The following is a 20,139-nucleotide window of genomic DNA, read 5'->3' on the forward strand; positions in this document are numbered from 1 at the left end:
ATAAATTGTTTTCCTAGTTCTTCCCACTATCAGTGACTGTGTTTATTTCAGAATGTGGTTGCCTGGTCTTCTAAACACTGCATTTAAGTTATGGCCTCAGCTTCATCTCTGGGTCCTTCTCTTTACACAGTCCCAAACTCCCCCTTAGCTCCATTACCTTTACAGTCATCAATGAGGAAATGGTAGCAAAGCATGCAAAGGACCAAAATGCAACATCCCTCTAGACTCTGTCCTACCAACAAAGAGGTACCTTTCCCATCTATGGGCTCCAATTGTGTCCTGGGGAGAATGGACTCAAAGTAGCTGCTACAAAATAACTTCTACCCAACCTTGATGGAGGAAGGTTTAATTCCAAATAGTAGGGTATCCAATGAAAAGAGTCTCTTATAGTTATCTCCATAGATCCCTAAAAATGCAAAGAGCCCAAATGTTAACCTCATATGAATAATTTATTCATATGTAGCACAGTAGCTATTCAGGAATCACTGTGCTGACCTTTGCCACTCTCTGTTCTGTCCTGCTCTCCTGGTTTGCCCTGGTTTACTGTAGTTCTGTTGGCCATCTTCTCAAATGGAAGACTAGGCTCCCAGAGAAGAGTTCTATGGCCACCTCTTTTCGTGAGAAACAATTATATTTTTAGCCCTAGTCTAAGGAGTCCTCCCTAGTAGCAGAGGAAGTAAAAATGGACCCAGAGTACAAACATGAATCAGGAGATTCAAAACAATAGAACCCAACAGCCCAGTGTTCGATAAAGTAAAAGACATAAATTACCTAAAGAAAAATTCCCTATTTGATAAAAACTGTTGGAAAAACAGGAAATCAGCCTGGCAGAAATTAAGCTTAGACCAAAACCTTATGCCACATTCCACAATATATTCTATAGGAATACTCAACCTTAAAATTAAAGATCATTAAAAAAAATTAAAAGAGGGGGCAGCTAGGTGGTGCAGTGGATAAAGCACCAGCCCTGGATTCAGGAGGACCTGAGTTCAAATCCAGCCTCAGACACTTCACACTTACTAGCCGTGTGACCCTGGGCAAGTCACTTAACCCTCATTGCAAAGAAGAAGAAGAGGAGGAGGAGGAGGAGGAGAAACAGATCATATCCCTCTCACAGCTATGGACAGAAGATGTAGTCTCAACCAAACAAGAAATAAAGGCAATTACAAAAGAGCAAATGTATAACTGTGCTTGAAACTGAAAAGCTTCTGCACAGACAACATACCTAGATCTAGGATAAGAAGGAAAGTGGTAGAATGGGGGGGAAATTTTTTTTATCAAATTTCTCTGATAAAAGTTTGGTATCCAAGATACATAAACAATAAATATATATGACTAATTGCCATGCCCCAATAACTTGTCAAAGGATCTGAACAAACAATTCTCAAAAGAAAATCAAAGAATTCATAATCACATGAAAAAAATGCTCCAAATCACTAATAAGAGAAATGCAAATCAAAACAACTCTTAAGGTTTCATTACTGCAACCCACAAATTGGCAAAAATGACAAAAACGGCAAGTCATTCAGAAAAGATGTTTGGAACAAAACAATATTTGACAGGCTGACAAAAGTACTCCCATATCCATGATTAATTTTGTTGAATTAAAGATAGCTAGCTAATATTTTGTATGGTACTTGAACATCTAGGAAAAAAATACATTTTAGTCTCCTAACTTCTCTGAGTGGTAGGTACTATTATTTTCCCCATTTTTCGGATGAGTAGATTGAGGCAAGTAGAGACTAAGTGACTCACCCAGGGACATACAACAAGTATATGAGGTAGAAACTTGAATGTAGTTCTCAGGACTCCAGGCCCAGGGCTGTATCCACTGCGCCACCTAGCTGCTTGACTTCAAAAGCATTCCATTTTTTTTTAAATGTCCAAAATATTTTTTAATTAAGTTTCATTTTTAAAAAATTAACAAGCATCGGTTTCTCTTTCTCTCATCTTCCCCTTTGACTTCATTCATACACTGACTGGGAGAAGGGATTAAAAACTTGTAAATCCCCCACATTCCCCCCCAAAAAAATATACAAGCAAACATTTCCATATTGGTCATGCCAAAAAAAATTAATGTTTCATTCTGTATATTTGGCCCATTACTTTTACTGTCAAGAGGTGGGGAGCATTCCTCATCTTCAATCCTCTGGAATCACGGTTGGTCACTGCATGGATCATAGTTTAAGTCTTTCAAGGTCCATCTTTACAATGTTGTTGATTATATGCTATGTATTGTGTACTACCATATTGTCACAGTATAAATTGTTCTCCTCGTGCTGAGCTTACTTTGAATTCGTCTAAACAAGTTTCAGTTTCTCTGAAACCACTCTCAGGTATTTCTAATAGCACAATAATATTCACGTATATCCATACAGCACAATTGTCCAGCTATCTCCCAAATGATGATCCACCCCTTTACTTTCTAGTTCTTTGCCACCACAAAAAGACCTGCCATAAATATTTTTGTACATATAGATCTTCTTTGTTTTCTTAAAATCTCTTTTGGAGTCTAGAATGCCTAATCCATCTACTGTGGGGTGATACAAAGATGAGGAACAAGAGGCTGCATTTCTCAAGTGATCCCAGTGTTATACAGCTGGTCAGAGGAGTGATTGGACAAACCTCAAACTTTCTAGATGGCACACTTAATATTAAAATAGATTTAAGCCGTAGTAGGATAGTAGGACCCTACCATCGTAGTGTTTTAACATAGTGTGGGTTAAAGCATGGACTTCGGAACAAAGTACATCTTCCTTAAAGGTACAGGCCATATTAGGGCATTCTACTGTAATGTTTTAGGCAGACAGATGTTTCCGTGGGTCAGAATTACCAAGTCTTCCGGTGACTCCACCCCCCCCCCCGGCAAAAAACTTGAGCTCTTTCTGCCTCAGTTTCCTTACCAGTAAAATAGGGCTGTGAAGATCAGAGGAAGACAACTTGCAAAGTGCTTTGCCGGCTTTAGAACCACTATATAAGTGCTACTTACTATTACCGTCTTCCTACGTCATCAGTGGGATTTTCCTATTAACTTTGGCAAACAAAACAGTAGATCATTAGGTTTTCTAAAGCAAGCTGGAAAGGAAACTGGGGGGAAAAATCCAAATGAACCAATGTTTAATAAAATGTGATGCGCTCTTTATAAAAAATACAATTAATTATGTCCAACAGCGCATTCTTCGCAGGAAAAAAAATCACCAAAGTACTGCCCACGAGCCATTTCAATCACGATCTGAAGGAAGGCACTCTAGCCGAGCCTCGTGAGGAGCTCCACGCCTAGGAAGGTACCGCGGGCGTCTTTGCCAGCTGTGCCGCTCTCTCGGAGAGGGGCCGGTCCGCGATGCCCGGGGTGGGCCGAGCTCCTCCGGCGGAGGCAGCCGGGCGCCCTTAGGCGGAGGCAAAAGCGGACAGGAGGCAGATAGGAGAGGGCCGGTACAAGCCAGGAACAGGTGCCCAAGCCAGGAACAGGAGCGAAGCCGAACAGTGCTAGAGCTGTACACAGCGTCCCTGCCGCGCCCCCTTCCCCGCCCTTTCCGCAACCACGGGCGCTAACGGATTGGCCAAGCCCAGCGAGGTCAGAAGGCGCCATTGGCTGACGGCTGGGACGCGAGCCGCCGGCCTCATCCCGCCCCTTCCCGGAAAAAGGACCACAAGTCCGAGTCGGGGCCCGGGAAGTCTTGGACCACCCTGCCCCGGACTGCAGGAATCCTTAGGCTGAGCTCGGCGACCTGCTCAGTTCGGTTCGGTTCGGCTCCTCCTCCTCCCTCCTCTCCCCCTCCCCTTCCCCCTCCCTACTTCGCTTTACCCGGGGAGGGCGCCACCGACCGAGAGGGGCAGGACGCGAGGGGCGGACCCGGGAAAGGCGCCTCCGCCCTTGCCAGCTGTGGAGCCATCGGGCGATCGGCCTACGTGAAGCCCAGGACGGCTGGTGATTGGTCGAGGCGAGGATGTGGCGCGGCGTGGCTCAGTTCGCGTTGGCCCGTGCCCCGAGGGGCGGAGCCTGGGCCTCCGCCAGGGGGCGGGGCTGGGGCCGTTTTGGTGCCGACCGTACCGGTTCCTCGTCCAGCAGCTCAGTCCTCGGAGCGACGGCGCCGCACCGGATCTTCAGCGGGAGTGCAGGGTAAGGAGCCGGGCCCTCGCTGGAAACGGCCGGGGATGCGGAGACTCACGGTGGGCACAGTGTGTGCCCTCGATGGGAGGGGTAAACTTTAGATGGCGCCCGGGTGGCGCGGCGAGGTTTGGGGTGCCCGCTCTGCCGGTGTCGGCGCGGTCCGATGGAGCCCTGGCTACCGGGGTTCAGCTCAGGTGTTTAGGAGCTGGGAGCCCAGGGCAGTCACTTAACGTCCCCAAGCTTGTATCCTCATCCGTAAAAGGAATGCTTGTGGCCGGCTGTCTTTCTGGGAAAGAGCCCTGTACTCCTGGCCCTCCTCGTTATTCCACTGAAATGACCGGCTCTTCCTCCCCCCGACTTCTTTTAAGAGCGGGATAAGAGCCCCGGACCGGGAAGGAGCCCCGAGGGCCTTAACCTACCTAGGATTTCCTGCGCGAATAAAGCCAGTGCCGTGGGGGGCACCGCCCGAGAGGAGGAAGGGTGGGGTGGGGAACCCGTTTGCATTGGGCAAAGCGGAAGACTTAATAAGCTGGGGACAATAAAAGTAATGAGAAATGAATTAATAAGATTTTTAATTCATAATGAGGAGTTTTTAATTGGCAGCTGGGAACCACTGCAGAGGGACATGATTAGTTATAGCATCCAGAGCTGGAAAGCATCCTTGCTAATCATCTAGACCAACCATCTAATGTTGCAGATGAAACTGAGGTCCAAAGAGGTCGGTTGGCTTTTATTAAGCAATACTGATTAATAAGAAACAGAGCTGGGAGCTAAACGCCCAAGTACAGGTCTAGGCCAGAAAGCTTTGAATGCTATGGAAGTAACTGACTTGAAAAACAGCTCTCACTTTAACTCTGAAAGGTAATTGCTTCACTTGTTCGACTTGAGAATCGGGTCAGAGGCACGTCTGATTGCTAATGGTAAAGGGCAGTGTTGTCAAACTTAAATATAAACAAAAGGCAGCATGTTGGCCTAAGAAACCACAAATTAACATTATCTGTCTTGTGTTTTCATGTATTTTGTTAAACATTTCCAATCACATTTTCATCTGGTCTGGGATGCCCTAGTTTAGGGGATATCCTGGAGATTCTACTGTTCATACCTACAGTTTAAAAAAGTTTTCCACGGGTCTACAAAAATTATGACTCTCTTGACTAAATTTTCCGTCTTCCAAATATTTTTTTCCTTTCCTGTGAACTTTATTGAACACGATATATCGAATTTTAGAGTCCAAAGAGACCTCTGCATCCAACCCATACACAGAAGGAAGCCCCATTTCAACACCCACAAGTAGTCGCTCTTTTTGAGGATCTCTAATAAAGACCTTGACTTCCCAAGGCGTACAATCCCAATTTGGGAGAGTTCTAGTTCTTAGAAAGTTTTTCCTGACATCAGGCTTAAATTTTCTTCTTTTCAATTTCCTTTCCTGGTTTACTGCCCTGCAGGGGTAACATCTGATCCCTCTTCTACATAAAAGCTTTTCAGATACTTGGAGAGACAGTTTTCATATCCTTTCTGAAGTCTTCCAAGCTAAGTACGCCTAGTTTTTCCTGCCTTGTGTGACCTAAACTGAAGACCCTTCAACCACCGGTCATCCTTTTCTGGATTCTCTTCTTTTCAATATCCTTCTTAAATTGTTGTGCCCAGACTGATTCCAGTATTCCATATGTGAAGTGACCAAGGCAAAGTGACAAGACAGAATCCCTTATCCCTAGAAGCTTTGCCTTCCTTGATACAGGCCAAAATTACATTTGGGTTTTTAGCTGCCAAATCCCAGTGCTGATTTATATTGACTTGGCAGTCCGCAGAAAACCCCTATCTTTTGCAGACAAAACTACTATGCTTTTTACTGTATCTTCCATCCTGTACCTGAAAAGTTAATTTATTTATCCAAAATACTAAAACATTACATTTGTCTTTTCAATTTCATCTTAAGAGAATTGTCCCAGTGCTCTAGCCTTTTAAAAAAAATCTGTTGCTGTCTCTCCCAACATTATGTCTTCTGTAAATGTAAACGTGCCATCTATACCTCTCTCCAAGTCATTGATGAGTACAGGGCTAAGCACAGATCCCTGAGACAGTCCACTGCCAAGTTGACATTGAGCCATTAACTCCTGCTATTCCTTGAATTTAGGAATTTAGCATATTCTAAAGGGACTGTAGAACTTAGAAGGCTAGAGCTGGAAAAGTTTATCTAGCATTTCATGGACTTAGACAAGTTAGATTAAGAAAGATTTCTGAACTGTGATTTTGGTAACAAAGACTACCATGATCAAGAAAAAGGATTAGAAATTTGGATTTTAAAAAAATATTAAAGTAGCTACTACTAGATGAACCAACCCCTCCAAGAACAGAAACAAGCTGCTGAATTTTCTTGTTAAGGCTAATTTTGTTTCTCCTCATTGACATCTCATTTCAAATATCTTTTGTTGTCAACACTGTAGCCACATGTCTCTCAAGTCTATCCTATTCTCTTCGACCCTGCTTATGTTGTACTTTGTTTAGATTTTTTAAAACCTAGATAAGGAAAGTCAAAATGGGATTTAGACATAAAACTGGCCTATATAACCATAAACTGATAGTCAATTTCAACCAGTCCAGATCCTCTTGAACTTTTTACTGGTAATGGAAGAAACACATTTCTGCCTCTCTTCTTCAGTATGATAGAAGAGGCCAGATTGAGCTTCAAGGGACCCATTTATTGTGGGCCACTAGATTAACGTGGAAGGCATTTAAGATGGACTGTGATGGGGATTGGGAATTGTGGTGCCAGAGGTATGGGGCAACAGGGAATTCCCTTTGGGGAATTAGTCTTGCTCTGGAGGTTGTTTCATATGTTGCTAAACATATTATTAAGGCCATTCTATGTGTAAGGTAGGATACTAGAGTTAAACAAGAGCCCTTGTCCTCAAAGATCTTATAATTCTACTACCGTTTCAGGGAACAGAGAGAAGTAGGGAGGAGGGAAGGAATTTACACATAATTAAATATAATACAAGATAAACTGATCTGATTATGGGGACAAGAGATGCATTGTAGAGATCAGAGAGCAGTTAATAGTTTGGTTTGGCTGCAACTTGCAGGATTTATATAGTATCTTATGAGCAATGGAGAGTGACAACTGAAGCTCACTGAGCAGGAAAGTGACAGATGTTGGCCATTCTGCAGTCGATGGTTTGGAAAGGGTAGAGTCTAGAATCAAGGAGACCAATGGAAAGCCTTTGACAGTAGTCCAAGCAATAATCGAACCTGGTAGTAGTTAAGTGAGTGGGAGACATAGTATGGTTGGGAAAGATGTGGGGGTGGAATCTGAGATTTGGCAACTGTTTGACTGTAGGGGTGAAGAAGAGCCAATGTTACTTCATAATTTATAACCCAAGTGACTGAGAAATGCCTTTAACAGAAGTAAAGACATTTGGAGTCTGGACGAGTTTAGAGATGTTTTAAAACTGTTGAGGTTGAGATGTCTTCAAACTACCCAGAAGGAAATATCCAGCAGGAGGTCTGCCAGTATAGAACAGGAGTTCAGGAAAGAGATGATGGTTGAATCTGGATTTGGGAATCAGAACCTCAGGTGTATCATATTTGTGATCATCAAGGGAGCCAAGAGAAGAAGGCAGTCATACAGGCAGAGACTAAGAGCTGAGAAGCCCTGGACCCTTTCGATTTACAGATGAGGGAACTGGAGTGTGGAGTACTTACATGACTTGCCCAGAGTAACACAGCTAGCAAGAGGCTGAATCAGGATTTGATCACAGGTCTTTTTGTTCCAAGTCCAGTGCCCTTTTCACTCTATCATGCTGCCTTTCATTGGTCAGCAGTGTTAGAAGCCACAGGGAGGTCAAGAAAGAATGAGGACTGAGAAAATTGACAGCAGATATTGCAATTAATAGCTTTGGTAACCTTGGGGAGAACAGCTTCAGGCAACTGAGGAGGTCAGAAACCAGGTGGCAGTGTTGAAAAGTGAGTGGGAGATAAAGACAGACAGAGCCAGTTTGGTCCTCAGAGGGAGGAGAGAAGACAGGATCGAGTGAATCTGTTTAATACTGGTCTAGTTGTGAGCATGCTTCTAAACAGTTGTAAAGAAGCAGAAGATAGAAAGATATTGAAGGTGGCTTTGGTGTGAGAATGACCCGTGAAATAAACTTGTGTCCAGGATGGGAAGGGAATTGGGATAAAGGCACAAGTAGGGTTAGTTGGCCAGAAGGAGCCACCTTTTCCTCAGCTACCTGGGTAAAGGTAAAGAGGCTCAGCCATCATGGGGAGGGGTGAAGTAGGAGATTTCATTGACAGACATTTACAAGAAATGTGACAGTTTTCTCCCTTCCCCCCCCCTTTTATCACCAGCTTCTTGGGAAGGATTAAACAGATTTCAACAATGCCTGAAATAAACACTGACAATCTTGACGAGCAGCAAGTTCAGCTCCTTGCAGAGATGTGCATTCTGATTGATGAAAATGATAACAAGATTGGTGCAGAGACTAAAAAGAATTGCCACCTGAATGAAAACATTGATAAAGGTACAGTTGGAATTTTTTGTTCTGTTTTTAAATAAATCTATTTGGCAATTCTGATTGGCAAAAACAGCCATTCAGAGATATTGGTGTTGGAAATCAATTTGAAATAGAATTGTTACTGTCAACCTTCTCTCCATTTGGACTTTGTTTAGTCTAATGGCATAGTAGTATTATAAACATTTAAGACTATTTTTCCATATTTCCCCCTACATTTTATTTAAATGCTTGAGGCCCTTTTCTTTTTGTAAATGAAGATGAAAAAAGCCAAACTTTGAGACATGTCAGCGTTGTTATGTAGAAATTATTAATCGTAGTTCATCAGCTAGAGGGAATCATTGCAAAACCATGAGTGCCTCTCCACAAGAATAGACTGCTGGCTCCAGACTGAACTGGTGGTCCTTGTGCCACACAGCCTTGCAAAGGGTGTGAGCCCAGTGAAAGAGCCACTAGCTACTACAAATCACCTGTCACTTGGGGGGGGGGCAGCAATGAGGGTTAAGTGACTTTCCCGGGGTCACATAGCTAGTAAGTGTCAAATGTCTGAGGTCAGATTTGAACTCAGGTCGTCCTGAATCCAGGGCTGATGCTTTATCTACTATGCCACTTAGCTGCCCCTTACCTATCACTTATTAAGCTTTCTGAGCCTCAGTTTCCCCATTTGTGAGAGAGTTGGACTAGATGCCTTCTTAGGTTCCTTCCATCTCTCAAATTGGATCCTATTGCTTAATAACAAACACACTCCCTCTTGGTAGTTGATAAAACAGTCTCATTTTCAACTTCTCATAAATCTATCCAGATATGGGGGACAGGGAGGGAGGATATTATGGGAATTGGGTCTCAAGATAACTTTCTGAGGCCTAAGTGGAGAAACAAATAAGTTTTTCGTAAGCCATGTCAATATTAGATTTTCTTTCTTTTTTTTCCAGGATTATTACATAGAGCTTTTAGTGTCTTCTTATTTAATACAGAAAATAAGTTATTACTGCAGCAGAGATCAGATGCTAAAATTACTTTTCCAGGTCAGTACGCTTATTTTCAATTTCTATGTGATAAATGGTGTGGTATAGTACAATGAGCCTATAGCTTTTGAAATCATAAAACACATGTGTTCAAGTCCTACCTTTCATACTGTATTAACTGTTTGACCATAGCACCATGGGCAAGTCATTGAACTTCACTTTCCTCCTCTAGAAAATGAGGACGAGGAGACATCTTGCCATTTGTTGTTCTTTACATAGTGCTTTAACCTCAGTCTCCTCATGTGTAAAATGAGGCATTTGGACTCGGCGCCTTTTTAGGTCTCTTTCAGCTCTCCATCTTTGAGCCTGAGAAGCCTGTGAAGTAGGTAATATCCATTTGTTCAGGTGAACAAATTGAGTGTTAAAGAAGTTGATTAGCTTACAGTCACACGTTTATGCTTGTAAGGACCAGAGGTGGGGGATTGGAAGTCAGGTCTTCTTGACTTTTGAGCCCAGCAGCCCACTGTGCTGCTTCTCACAGGATTGTTTAGAGGATCTGATAATATAACGTATGGAAAGAGCTTAAGAAACCTGATAGCAGTGGGTGAAAGTTAGCTGTTTTTATTCTAGTTTATCAAGCAGTCATCTTTGGGAGAAGTCTACCAGGGCTCTCAGGAAAGGCTAAGAATGGAGGTGAGCTCTGAGTGAGAAAGATGCCAAAAATAAGATCTTGTTTTATAGGAATAGAACTATTTGTTTCTAACAGAATATTTTTTCATGGTAGTAAGACTTTCATGGCTGATAATTAATTTTCATATAATTGTGCAGAGTTAAAGAAAACCAAATTGCCCCACTCTTTTAAGTTTATAAACTAGCTCTGTTTAAATAAATTTTAAAGGCATCTTATGATTTAGGGTGGGAATTTTCTAACTTTAAGCTCTTTTTAACCGAGCTATGTTAAGAGTCCAGGAAAGGCAAAAAGCCGATCTGCTAGATACGTGGCAAGAGCAGGGACTTGATTATAATTTGAAATCAGTTCAATTCAGGGAGGAGAGAAAGCAAACAATAATATTTCGAAAATGTTTGTGGGGGGGCGGGGTAGTATTGTTTGTTTTGGTTTGGGTTTTGGTTTTTTAATGAGGAACTGTTACATGTTGCCTTGTAATTGTCCTTTCTGCTTTGGCTGTGAGGTAGTGGAGAGCACTTGAAAGAGGATGTAGGAGAGACCTCCTTTTAATTCCCCTTTTTCTTCCTTCCCCCATCCCGATCAATTCATATATATAAGGAAAACTCCCTTGTGGTATGCAAGGAAGTCTTCTTTACAGGCTTTTGGTCAACTTTGCATCAGGGCACCAGAGCTGTCAATAAACACCAGAAGGGCTTATCTCCAAGTGAAAACATTCAAAGTGAAGTTAGTCCTACTCCAGGATAGAGAAAAGCCAGGGTTAAATTAAATGGTTCCAAACAGTTCAAGATTAAAGATGATGTGCCAAGATGTTTGTTTTTATTTCAATTCTCAGCCCTGTGTATCCTGTTCAAATACATTGTTTTTATACATATAATATATACATACACACATACGCATACATACATACATTTAGCTGTTTTAATTAAGAATTCCATTTTTATAGGAAAAAAGTATAACTAATCTATCTCTGTTAACTACACCAATAAGAATCCTAGTTGTTTGGATCATGTGGCCATAGTCAAGAAAAAAACTGTCCACTTGGTGACAGCCCACTCTAATTGTAAGCATGCTAAAATTTCTTTTCTTTTCTATTGCCCATAAAGTCTAGAACAGTGTTGTGCACACAGTAGGCTGGATGATTAAAAGAATAATAAAGTTGCAGTTTAAAAATAACTGCCTGTAGTACCCTTGAGCCAGAGTCCATATGCAGCAAAATCCCATTTTTCCGAGGTGCCCTGTTAAGGGCTAAAATTCTAGCTAAACTGTCTAAAATATCTAATGAGTGGTCGCCAATAAATTATAAGCTTTAGCAAGAGTTAGACTTTTTAGCATTTATTAAGGAGAATAAGAATTTGGTAAAGAGACAGAGAAAGGCCTAGATTCCTATCTATTAAAGGGAGAGCACATTTCTAGCTCCCCTCTTCACTAGCGTCCTCCGGAAAAAGCCCCCGAGTCAGCGCCAGTCTCTTCCTTCCTCCTCCCACTAGTCCGCGTCACTTCCTCCCGCCAAAGAAAAGACTCCTGGTCTTGCCCTCAAAGACCTTCGCTTCATGGGCAGAACTCTTCTACAGTAAGTATCCAGCAGGTGGCGTCATTCCAATCGTTACAGTCCCCCCTGTTGTTCCTCAAGAAACAAAATGTTTCCTTGACGGAACAGTAAAAACAATATAATAACTATTGCTAACTAATAATATGTGAACAACAATATAGAAAAGGAAGAGAGGAAAGTTTTGTCCAGAGGGGCGATTTTTTTTTTTCCTCATGAACCGACGCTTTGACATTAGTCTTGCAAAGGGAGGGCCTCTGCAGAGAATACATGTTACAGATGGTGTATATTATAACAGAAAGAGAAAAAAACAACAAAACAAAACTGTTCATTTAAAGTCTCTGAAAGTCTTTTCTCAGATGTCCTCTAGGTGTAGTCGTGGAATGGAAGTCTCTTCAGGGGTTGATGTGTGGATGCTGGTAATCAGCCAGGAAATTTCCTACAAAATTGAGCTTAACACAACTTTAAAATAGCTTTGTCAATAATCAAATCAAACAATGAAAGTTCTCAAAAACATGTCTAAGGGAATTCATAATCTTAGTTGTTACACATGAAACATATAATAAAACAAAAATTGAAACATTCTTTAAAATTATAATATTACTATAGTCCCCCCTTATGGAGGGTAATTGAGAAGACAATTGCTGCAATATTAATTAATAAAAATAATTTTTATCTTTGTTTTATCACTTTTTGCATCATCTGCCTAATTATCCTCATGCCATTATGAGAAATTTAAAATCTAATATACTTAGTAACAGATGTCAAGGCCAAATTCAACACTGTTATTTATCATGACACCTGAGATAATTATGGGGGTTACCATAAAAGAACAGAGAAATGATGGGATTTGAGCATTCCCACACTTGAGCAATATGTACTCTCCATGCAGTATGCCAGGCTTAAAATAGGTGGATGGAATACATGTCCATGCCACCGAACATATTGGAGGAAACTGAGTCAGACTTAATCAGATGCATGGGATTGAGATGTCCATGGCATCAGGCATATAGGAGGGAGCATAGAAGCCAGGTGTAGAAGTGAGATGGGTGGGATCAATACTTCCAGCCATCTGTACAATATTGTGGGGAAAAATAAAATAAAATATTAAACCAAGAGAATCCAACCTCAACATTTGTCAAAAGCCGTTCCCTCGGCCATACCTTGACTTCATGCATGTCTCCCCTCATGTGACAGTTCAGTGTCTGCTCTTGCATGTATTCCTCTTGTGATTGGATGGCATCTGATAACTCAGAATAAAGGCAATTAATGTCTTAAATGATCAGTTCCCATAATCCAAGTCTCATATGGATTTAAAAATTGAGGATAATAAATGATTGCAAAAAATGTGAATACATCTTGACTCAGAACACAATATATAATTATGCAACGATTTCAAATAATACCCCTTTTTTTTACTTAGTATACAATTACTTTTGTGAAAAATCAGAACATATTTAAATACAAGTTAAAACAACAGAATCTCAAAGAAAACTTTTTTTTGAAAAAAGAAAACTTTTACAAATGTTCCCCTCTTTTTTTTTTTTTTTTGGAATATGCTTATCAAAAATAATACTTCTAGAATCAATTTACACTTGCCATGGCAACCAATTTGCCAGGGAAATGCTTTAAAGAGTTTGATCAAATAATCAGTTGAGAAAAAAATAACAAAAACAAACAACTCAGAATATGGGAGCACAATACTCCTAGAATTAACATTGTATAATAAAATCAAAACCATCTTGCAATGTTTCAAAATTAGATAGACAAATGAATAGAAGAAAATACACATGGAACAATAAAAGACAGTGAAATTCAAACTAAGGAAATCTAAATGAATATGAACTTAATTAATTAATTAAGAGTATTATAAAATATAAACTTGATCACACGACTATAAAAAGCTTTTACAAATATTCTCCTTGTTTTAAAAACTAAGTATAAAATACAATCTCAAAAGCACGAAAATCTCTCAAAATAAACCCATACCATTAATTTCAAAATGTATATGTAATAGCATAGAAATCTATGTAACCTCTGAACTGACATTAATAATCTGAGTGAAGTTAGAACACTTTTGATTCCGATATCTAAAATCCCCAATACTCATATCAATACCTTGCTGCTTACTTCTACATTTCTGTAAAATATATACCCTTCCATGGCAAAAGAAGCGGAGTCTTGAACTATGGTGATGATTGTCATTCTTATTCAGCTTAAGTTTTTCTTCTTTAACCCCTTTATATTGTCTGTCAGTCTTTTCACCATACAAATGCTTTATAAGATTACTAATTAAAGAAAAAAGCAGGTTAGCAAAATTATGAACAAAACGGGCATATCTGGAATTTAAAGGGCTTTTTAAGGTTGTCTCAGAAGCACAGCCAGGCCGGGGAAGGGCTGAGCCTGAAGCTGCAAATGTAGTTAGAGAAAGTTGCGCATGGGCATTAGATCTCTGGACTTCCCAGGCCTGGGAAGCAATGGGCTTGGCCATGGGAGGAGTAGAGGGTGGGGTCTGGAGAGGAGGGGAGGGACCAGGGCAATTTGAATCAGACTTGATTTTGAACTCAGGCCTGGATTCCTCTTCCCCCACTTTGCCTCCAGGTGCTAGGGGATTAAAAGCTTCTAGAGGGTGGGTCATTGCCTCCAGGCATGCAAAATTAAAGCAACAATTACTGTTAGAATTGGGAAAAGCTGCGGGGAATCTCTTCAGGTTTCTCTGAAAAAGCATGGTTGGGAGAGGGAGAGATATTTCCTTGTGTGAGTAAGTTGCTGGCTCTTTTAACAAAAATAAAAAGAAAAATAGAAAATCCACAAAAACAAAGCATTAACATGATCTTATCTCCCATTTGTCTGGTTAAACAGACTAAAATCAAAAATAGGATAATTAGGGAGTTTAAAAGGTCCATTCGAAAAAATTTAAAGGAAAACACAGCCAGTACACCAGTACTTAGCAGTTAAAGGGAGAGGGAGGGGAAATTTCTTACCCAACCAGAAGATCAGAAGACTGAGGTTTAGCTTTCCTCTTCGTGGTCAGCCATCTGTTAAGGGCTAAAATTCTAGCTAAACTGTCTAAAATATCTAATGAGTGGTCGCCAATAAATTATAAGCTTTAGCAAGAGTTAGACTTTTTAGCATTTATTAAGGAGAATAAGAATTTGGTAAAGAGACAGAGAAAGGCCTAGATTCCTATCTATTAAAGGGAGAGCACATTTCTAGCTCCCCTCTCCACTAGCGTCCTCCGGAAAAAGCCCCAGAGTCAGCGCCAGTCTCTTCCTTCCTCCTCCCACTAGTCCGCATCACTTCCTCCCGCCAAAGAAAAGACTCCTGGTCTTGCCCTCAAAGACCTTCGCTTCATGGGCAGAACTCTTCTACAGTAAGTATCCAGCAGGTGGCATCATTCCAATCGTTACAGCCCAGTACAACCACCGTGAACCTAGAAGTAACAGGAAAAAAGCCTTTAAAGTAGCAATGAAAGTAGTGTGATAATGTAGTATAAATTGCTTATGAAATGCTCCAAAAAGGTAAAGGAAGGAAGGAATGAGAGTGCAGAGGGGGTTGCTGGCTGGCTCTGTGGATAGAGCTCTAGGCTTGCTTCCAGGAAAACCTGACCTTACAGTCTGCCTCAGATACTTATTAGCTATATGATCCTGGACAAGTCACTTAACCCTTCTCAGCCTGCATTTCCTCATCTGTAAAATGGTGTTAATAATAATAGCACTTAATTCTTAGGATTGTTGTGAGGATCAAATGAGATAATACATGTAAAGTCCTTTGGAAACCCTGAAGTGCTATCTAAATATTGTCATTATCATTATCATCATTACCAAAGGATGCCCTGTGACTTTGGGTTTTTTAGGTGATACACATGAATTAGTAGAGGAGATTCTAAGTGGAAGAATATCATGACTTCGTGATTATAACCTGACCATTACATTTTTGTATTTATCAAGTTATAAAATGTCCGTTTTAGCAAAGCATTCATTCTTGCATCTTGTGGACCTTTTTTTTTTTTTTTTAGTGAGGCAATTGGGGTTAAGTGACTTGCCCAGGGTCACACAGCTAGTAAGTGTTAAGCGTCTGAGGCTGGATTTGAACTCAGGTACTCCTGAATCCAGGGCAGCCATCTAGCTGCCCCTTATGGACCTTTTTTGTATTACCTTTATGGGGCTGGTGCTACTGGTGAGAAGCAAGTAAATTGTAGCATTAGAGTCCTTACATAACAAGGAGAAGGAGGGCATACTCCCAAATACCTCATTTAACATAGATTTTTAGTATCTTCTTAAAAGCACAACAGAGTAGTTCTAAATACAGAAATTTGTATTATTAACTGATTTTGTTATATGTCATAAAAATGAAAATGTCTTTTAACAATGACTTCTTCATACTATGTACATGATCTTTTAAGGAATTGAGATAATTTAATTTATTTTAACATTTTGCAGGTTGTTTTACAAACACTTGTTGTAGTCATCCACTAAGCAACCCAGTAGAACTGGAAGAAAATAATGCCATAGGAGTAAGACGGGCAGCTCAGAGACGTTTAAAGGCTGAACTAGGAATCCCTATGGAACAGGTAACAAGTGATACTCTATGATACCAACTGAGAACTAAATAGAAGCCAAAACTTATATTTGATAGCTAGATTGCAAGAAATGTTGGATTCTTGAAATAACTTATTGAATAGGCCTTTGACTGTAGAAGATAGCATGAATAAATACAAACTAAAATAAATTTTTGATCTTAATAGTCAGTCTTGCTCAATACTGAGATATGTTGACACTATATGTTCTTGTAAGAATTTCAGTTGTTTCCTAGCTTGTGGGCTTCTTTTTTTTTTTAATCATAAAAGTATTTTATTATTTTCTAGTTACATGAAAGGATAGTTTTCAACATTTGTTTTCATAAGATTTTTAGTTCCAAATTTTTTCTCCCTCTCTTCCTTCCCCCTTCTCCAAGAGAGAAAGCAATCTGATATAGGTTATATATATACAATCACATGAAACATATTTCTACATTAGTCATGTTGTGAAAGAAAAATCAGCAACTACAATAAAGGAAAAAAAACAACCAAAAGGTAGAAACAGTATGGTTCAATCTACATTCAGAATCCACAGTTCTTTTATCTGGATGTAGAGAACATTTTCTATCATGAGTTCTTTGAAATTGTCTTGGATCATTGCACTGCTGAGAAGAGCCAAGTCTATCACAGTTGATCATCATAGAGTGTTGCTTTTACTGTGTACAATGTTCTCCTGGTTCTGCTCACTTCATTCAGCATCAGTCCACTTAAGTCTTTCCAGGTTTTTTTTGAAATCTGCCTGCTCATTATTTCTTATAGCACAATAGTATTCCATTACATTCATGTACCACAACTTGTTCAGCCATTCCCCAATTGATGGTCATTCCCTCTGATTTCCATTTCTTTGCCACCACAAAAAAAGCTACTATAAATATTTTTGTACATGTGGTTCCTTTTCCCTTTTCTATGATCTCTTTGGGATACAAACCTAGTAGTGGTATTACTGGGTCAAGGGGTATGCACAGTCCCTTAGCCCTTTGGGCATAGTTCCAAATTGCTTACCAAAATGGTTGAATCAGCTTACAACTCCACCAACAATGCATTAGTGTTCCAGTTTTTGCAGTCTTCCTTTCTACATGAATCCCTGCCACCATATTTAGGGATTTCAATAAGCATTCCAACTTGTGCCTTGATACAGGTTTTACCCCTTTCCTGGAAATGTGTTCCTTCCTTCTCTTTGCCTCTCAGAAGGCCTAGCTTCCTTCAAGGTCTAGCTCAGGTGCAACCACCTCCTCAAAGCCTAATGTCATTTCCTTACCTGTTCTTGCTCTCCTCCTCCTCAGATTATTTTGTATTTACTTGTTAGTATTTTATCAAATTTCACTATAAAGTTTCTGTGGACAGGAACCGATTTTTCATTTTTATGTTTGTATTCCCAGTACCTGGAATAGTGCTTTACACATAAGAGAAAGTGATGTGTTTGATTTGAATAGAATATTAAATAAATAGTGGTTGGGGAGATGATTGTTTTGTAAAATAATATCCCTATGAACCGAATTGTACAAATTGAGACATTTTTCTTTGCTGTGTTTGGATAGAAATTAGTTATTGCTAATAGATAAATTGTGGTAACTCATTGTTCTCTCAGAGATGTTCTCAAAATATCTTTATATAATGCATGATATTGATTTACAATTTCAAAAGGATGGAAAACCTGTAAAACAATGCTTTATTATAGATACTATAATACCACAAGACTTTTTAAACTACTCAAATATTACATGAAGTTTTTCCAAATAAATCTGTCTTCCAAAGATAATTGAAATTCCAACTGACCTTTTGCTCAAGATACTATTGAAATATTCCCTATATTGTTTTTCATGTCTATGTGCTTAGAAATGTTGAGATTTTTTCCTTCTTTAACAAAATATCTATTTTGGTCACAGGTTCCTCCAGAAGATATTTCCTATCTAACACGAATCCACTACAAGGCACAATCTGATGGGATTTGGGGAGAACATGAAATTGATTATATCTTGTTTGTGAGGAAGAATGTGACCTTAGATCCAGATCCCAATGAGATTAAAAGCTATTGCTATGTGACCAAAAAAGAACTAGAAGAACTCCTGGCAAAAGCAGCTAATGGTGAAATTAAGATTACACCATGGTTCAAAATCATTGCTGAGACTTTTCTTTTTAAATGGTGGGATAACTTGAATCACTTGAACAGATTTATTGAACATGAGAAAATTCATAGAATGTAAACATGTGGGCCTAGAAAGCTCCACATTAGAGTCATTTTAAAATTCCCTTGTTCTCTTTTATGAGGACCATCATAGATGAAATGCTATTCGAATATGTAGAAAGACCACTGGCTGGGGGACTGTAAATTGTACATCTTGTGTGTACATGTGGCCAAAAGGTATATACATGTGAAGGATTTTTTATTCAAAACAAAACCAAACCACACATGCCTGCAGACACACTTAAAATTTAACTCGATTAAATTCTTTTAACATGTGCCTAAAAAAATTTTATTTGTGGGAAATTTGCACAAATTAAGTTTTAATATGATTGGGACAGACACTTTCAGTATCTTAAGTTTCTATTATGGTTCAAATAAAAATATTTGTCTAAAGGAGGAATATATTCTAAATTATTGATTATCTTTTTATCTGCTTGGCTATTTTGAAACATGCTGAAATCATTTCTGTCTAACTATATTGAAATAGAACAGAAGATTCAAAGGAAATTGGTGATGTCTCAAATGTTTGGTTTCTTTACCTCAATTCTGAGTGAAAATGGGGATTAGTCATTCTAGAAGTGGGCCTTTTTAAAAAAAGGAAGAAATGAAAGTTTTAAGTTTTAGCACTACTCTTTGTATACATACTTGAATTCAGACAGCACTATTCTAGGGAAAATTAACAGGACAAAACCTTTTTTAAAAAGTTTTTCATCTAGGCAAATTTTTCATAACAAAGTTTTAAAAATCAAAATGACTGCTACTATTCATGAACTAGGAATGTAGATCACAAAACACAGAGAGCATGACTTGATTGTAGAAGAGAAAAATTAAAGCCTAACATCTATTTTAAGATAGTCTATATAGCAAGATGTTCATGAACCAGTCTGAGCCAAGTAAATTTAGGATATTAAGGTAATAAGATACAATTTAAAATTTTACCTTCTGATTTTCTTAAATAACATTTGAATTCTTGGGAGATTCTGTTAACCATAAAAGTTATGGTCCTAACAAAACATGAAGAAAAAATTTAAAATGTGCTTCTTAAACCTATTATATACAGGTAAAAAGGGGATGGGGGAGGGAAAATCATGTCTTTAAACTTTAATATGTATTTATTTATAGTTTCTAAATGATTATAATGAACCTCTTTTTGTCCTGCTAATCTGTATACAGCATGACTTATGATGGATTTATTTTACTAAACAAAATATAAATAAAATAAAAGAATTTTCACATTCTTTAACCTTTTTTGGTTCTTGTTCAGTCATTTTTCAATCGTGTCTGACTCGACCCCGTTAATTTTTTTCTTGGCAAAGATAGTGTAATGATTTGCCAATTCCTTCTCCAGCTTATTTTACATGAGGAAACTTAAGGCAAAGAAGGTTAATGACTTGCCCAGGGTCACAGCTAGTAATCTTTAACCTCATGGATATTTTATTACTTGTTTATCAAAAAAAATTGTCAACAGTAGATTGGAAGAATTAAGTGTTTGTTAAGCATTTACTATATTCCAAGCACTCTGCTAAGAGCTGGAGATACAAAAAGTGTCATTTT

General features: G+C 39.2%; 2 protein-coding genes across 3 annotated transcripts in view; one reads left to right on the top strand and one right to left on the bottom strand.

The window, feature by feature from the left end:
* The window catches only part of WDR37 (WD repeat domain 37), a 127,667-nt gene extending 124,548 nt beyond the window's left edge, over window positions 1-3,119 (bottom strand). The window contains exon 1 of one of the 2 annotated variants that reach the window (XM_043967755.1): window positions 2,990-3,119. The gene's annotated coding sequence lies outside the window, so the exon portion shown is untranslated. Of the gene's footprint in view, window positions 1-2,903 lie in introns of both variants that reach the window. The other variant, XM_043967754.1, reaches the window with a different exon arrangement.
* A 501-nt stretch (window positions 3,120-3,620) lies between these two features.
* Window positions 3,621-19,794, top strand: IDI1 (isopentenyl-diphosphate delta isomerase 1). Its single transcript, XM_043967756.1, has 5 exons — window positions 3,621-4,120; window positions 8,459-8,631; window positions 9,555-9,647; window positions 16,264-16,394; window positions 18,287-19,794. Exons 1-5 carry the CDS (start codon window positions 3,948-3,950, stop codon window positions 18,602-18,604), a joined length of 888 nt encoding a protein of 295 aa, XP_043823691.1. The 5' UTR covers window positions 3,621-3,947; the 3' UTR covers window positions 18,605-19,794.
* The last annotated feature ends 345 nt before the right edge of the window (window positions 19,795-20,139 follow it).

The sequence above is a fragment of the Dromiciops gliroides genome, chromosome 5 (assembly GCF_019393635.1).
Source record: "Dromiciops gliroides isolate mDroGli1 chromosome 5, mDroGli1.pri, whole genome shotgun sequence".
Taxonomy (NCBI): Eukaryota; Metazoa; Chordata; class Mammalia; order Microbiotheria; family Microbiotheriidae; genus Dromiciops; species Dromiciops gliroides.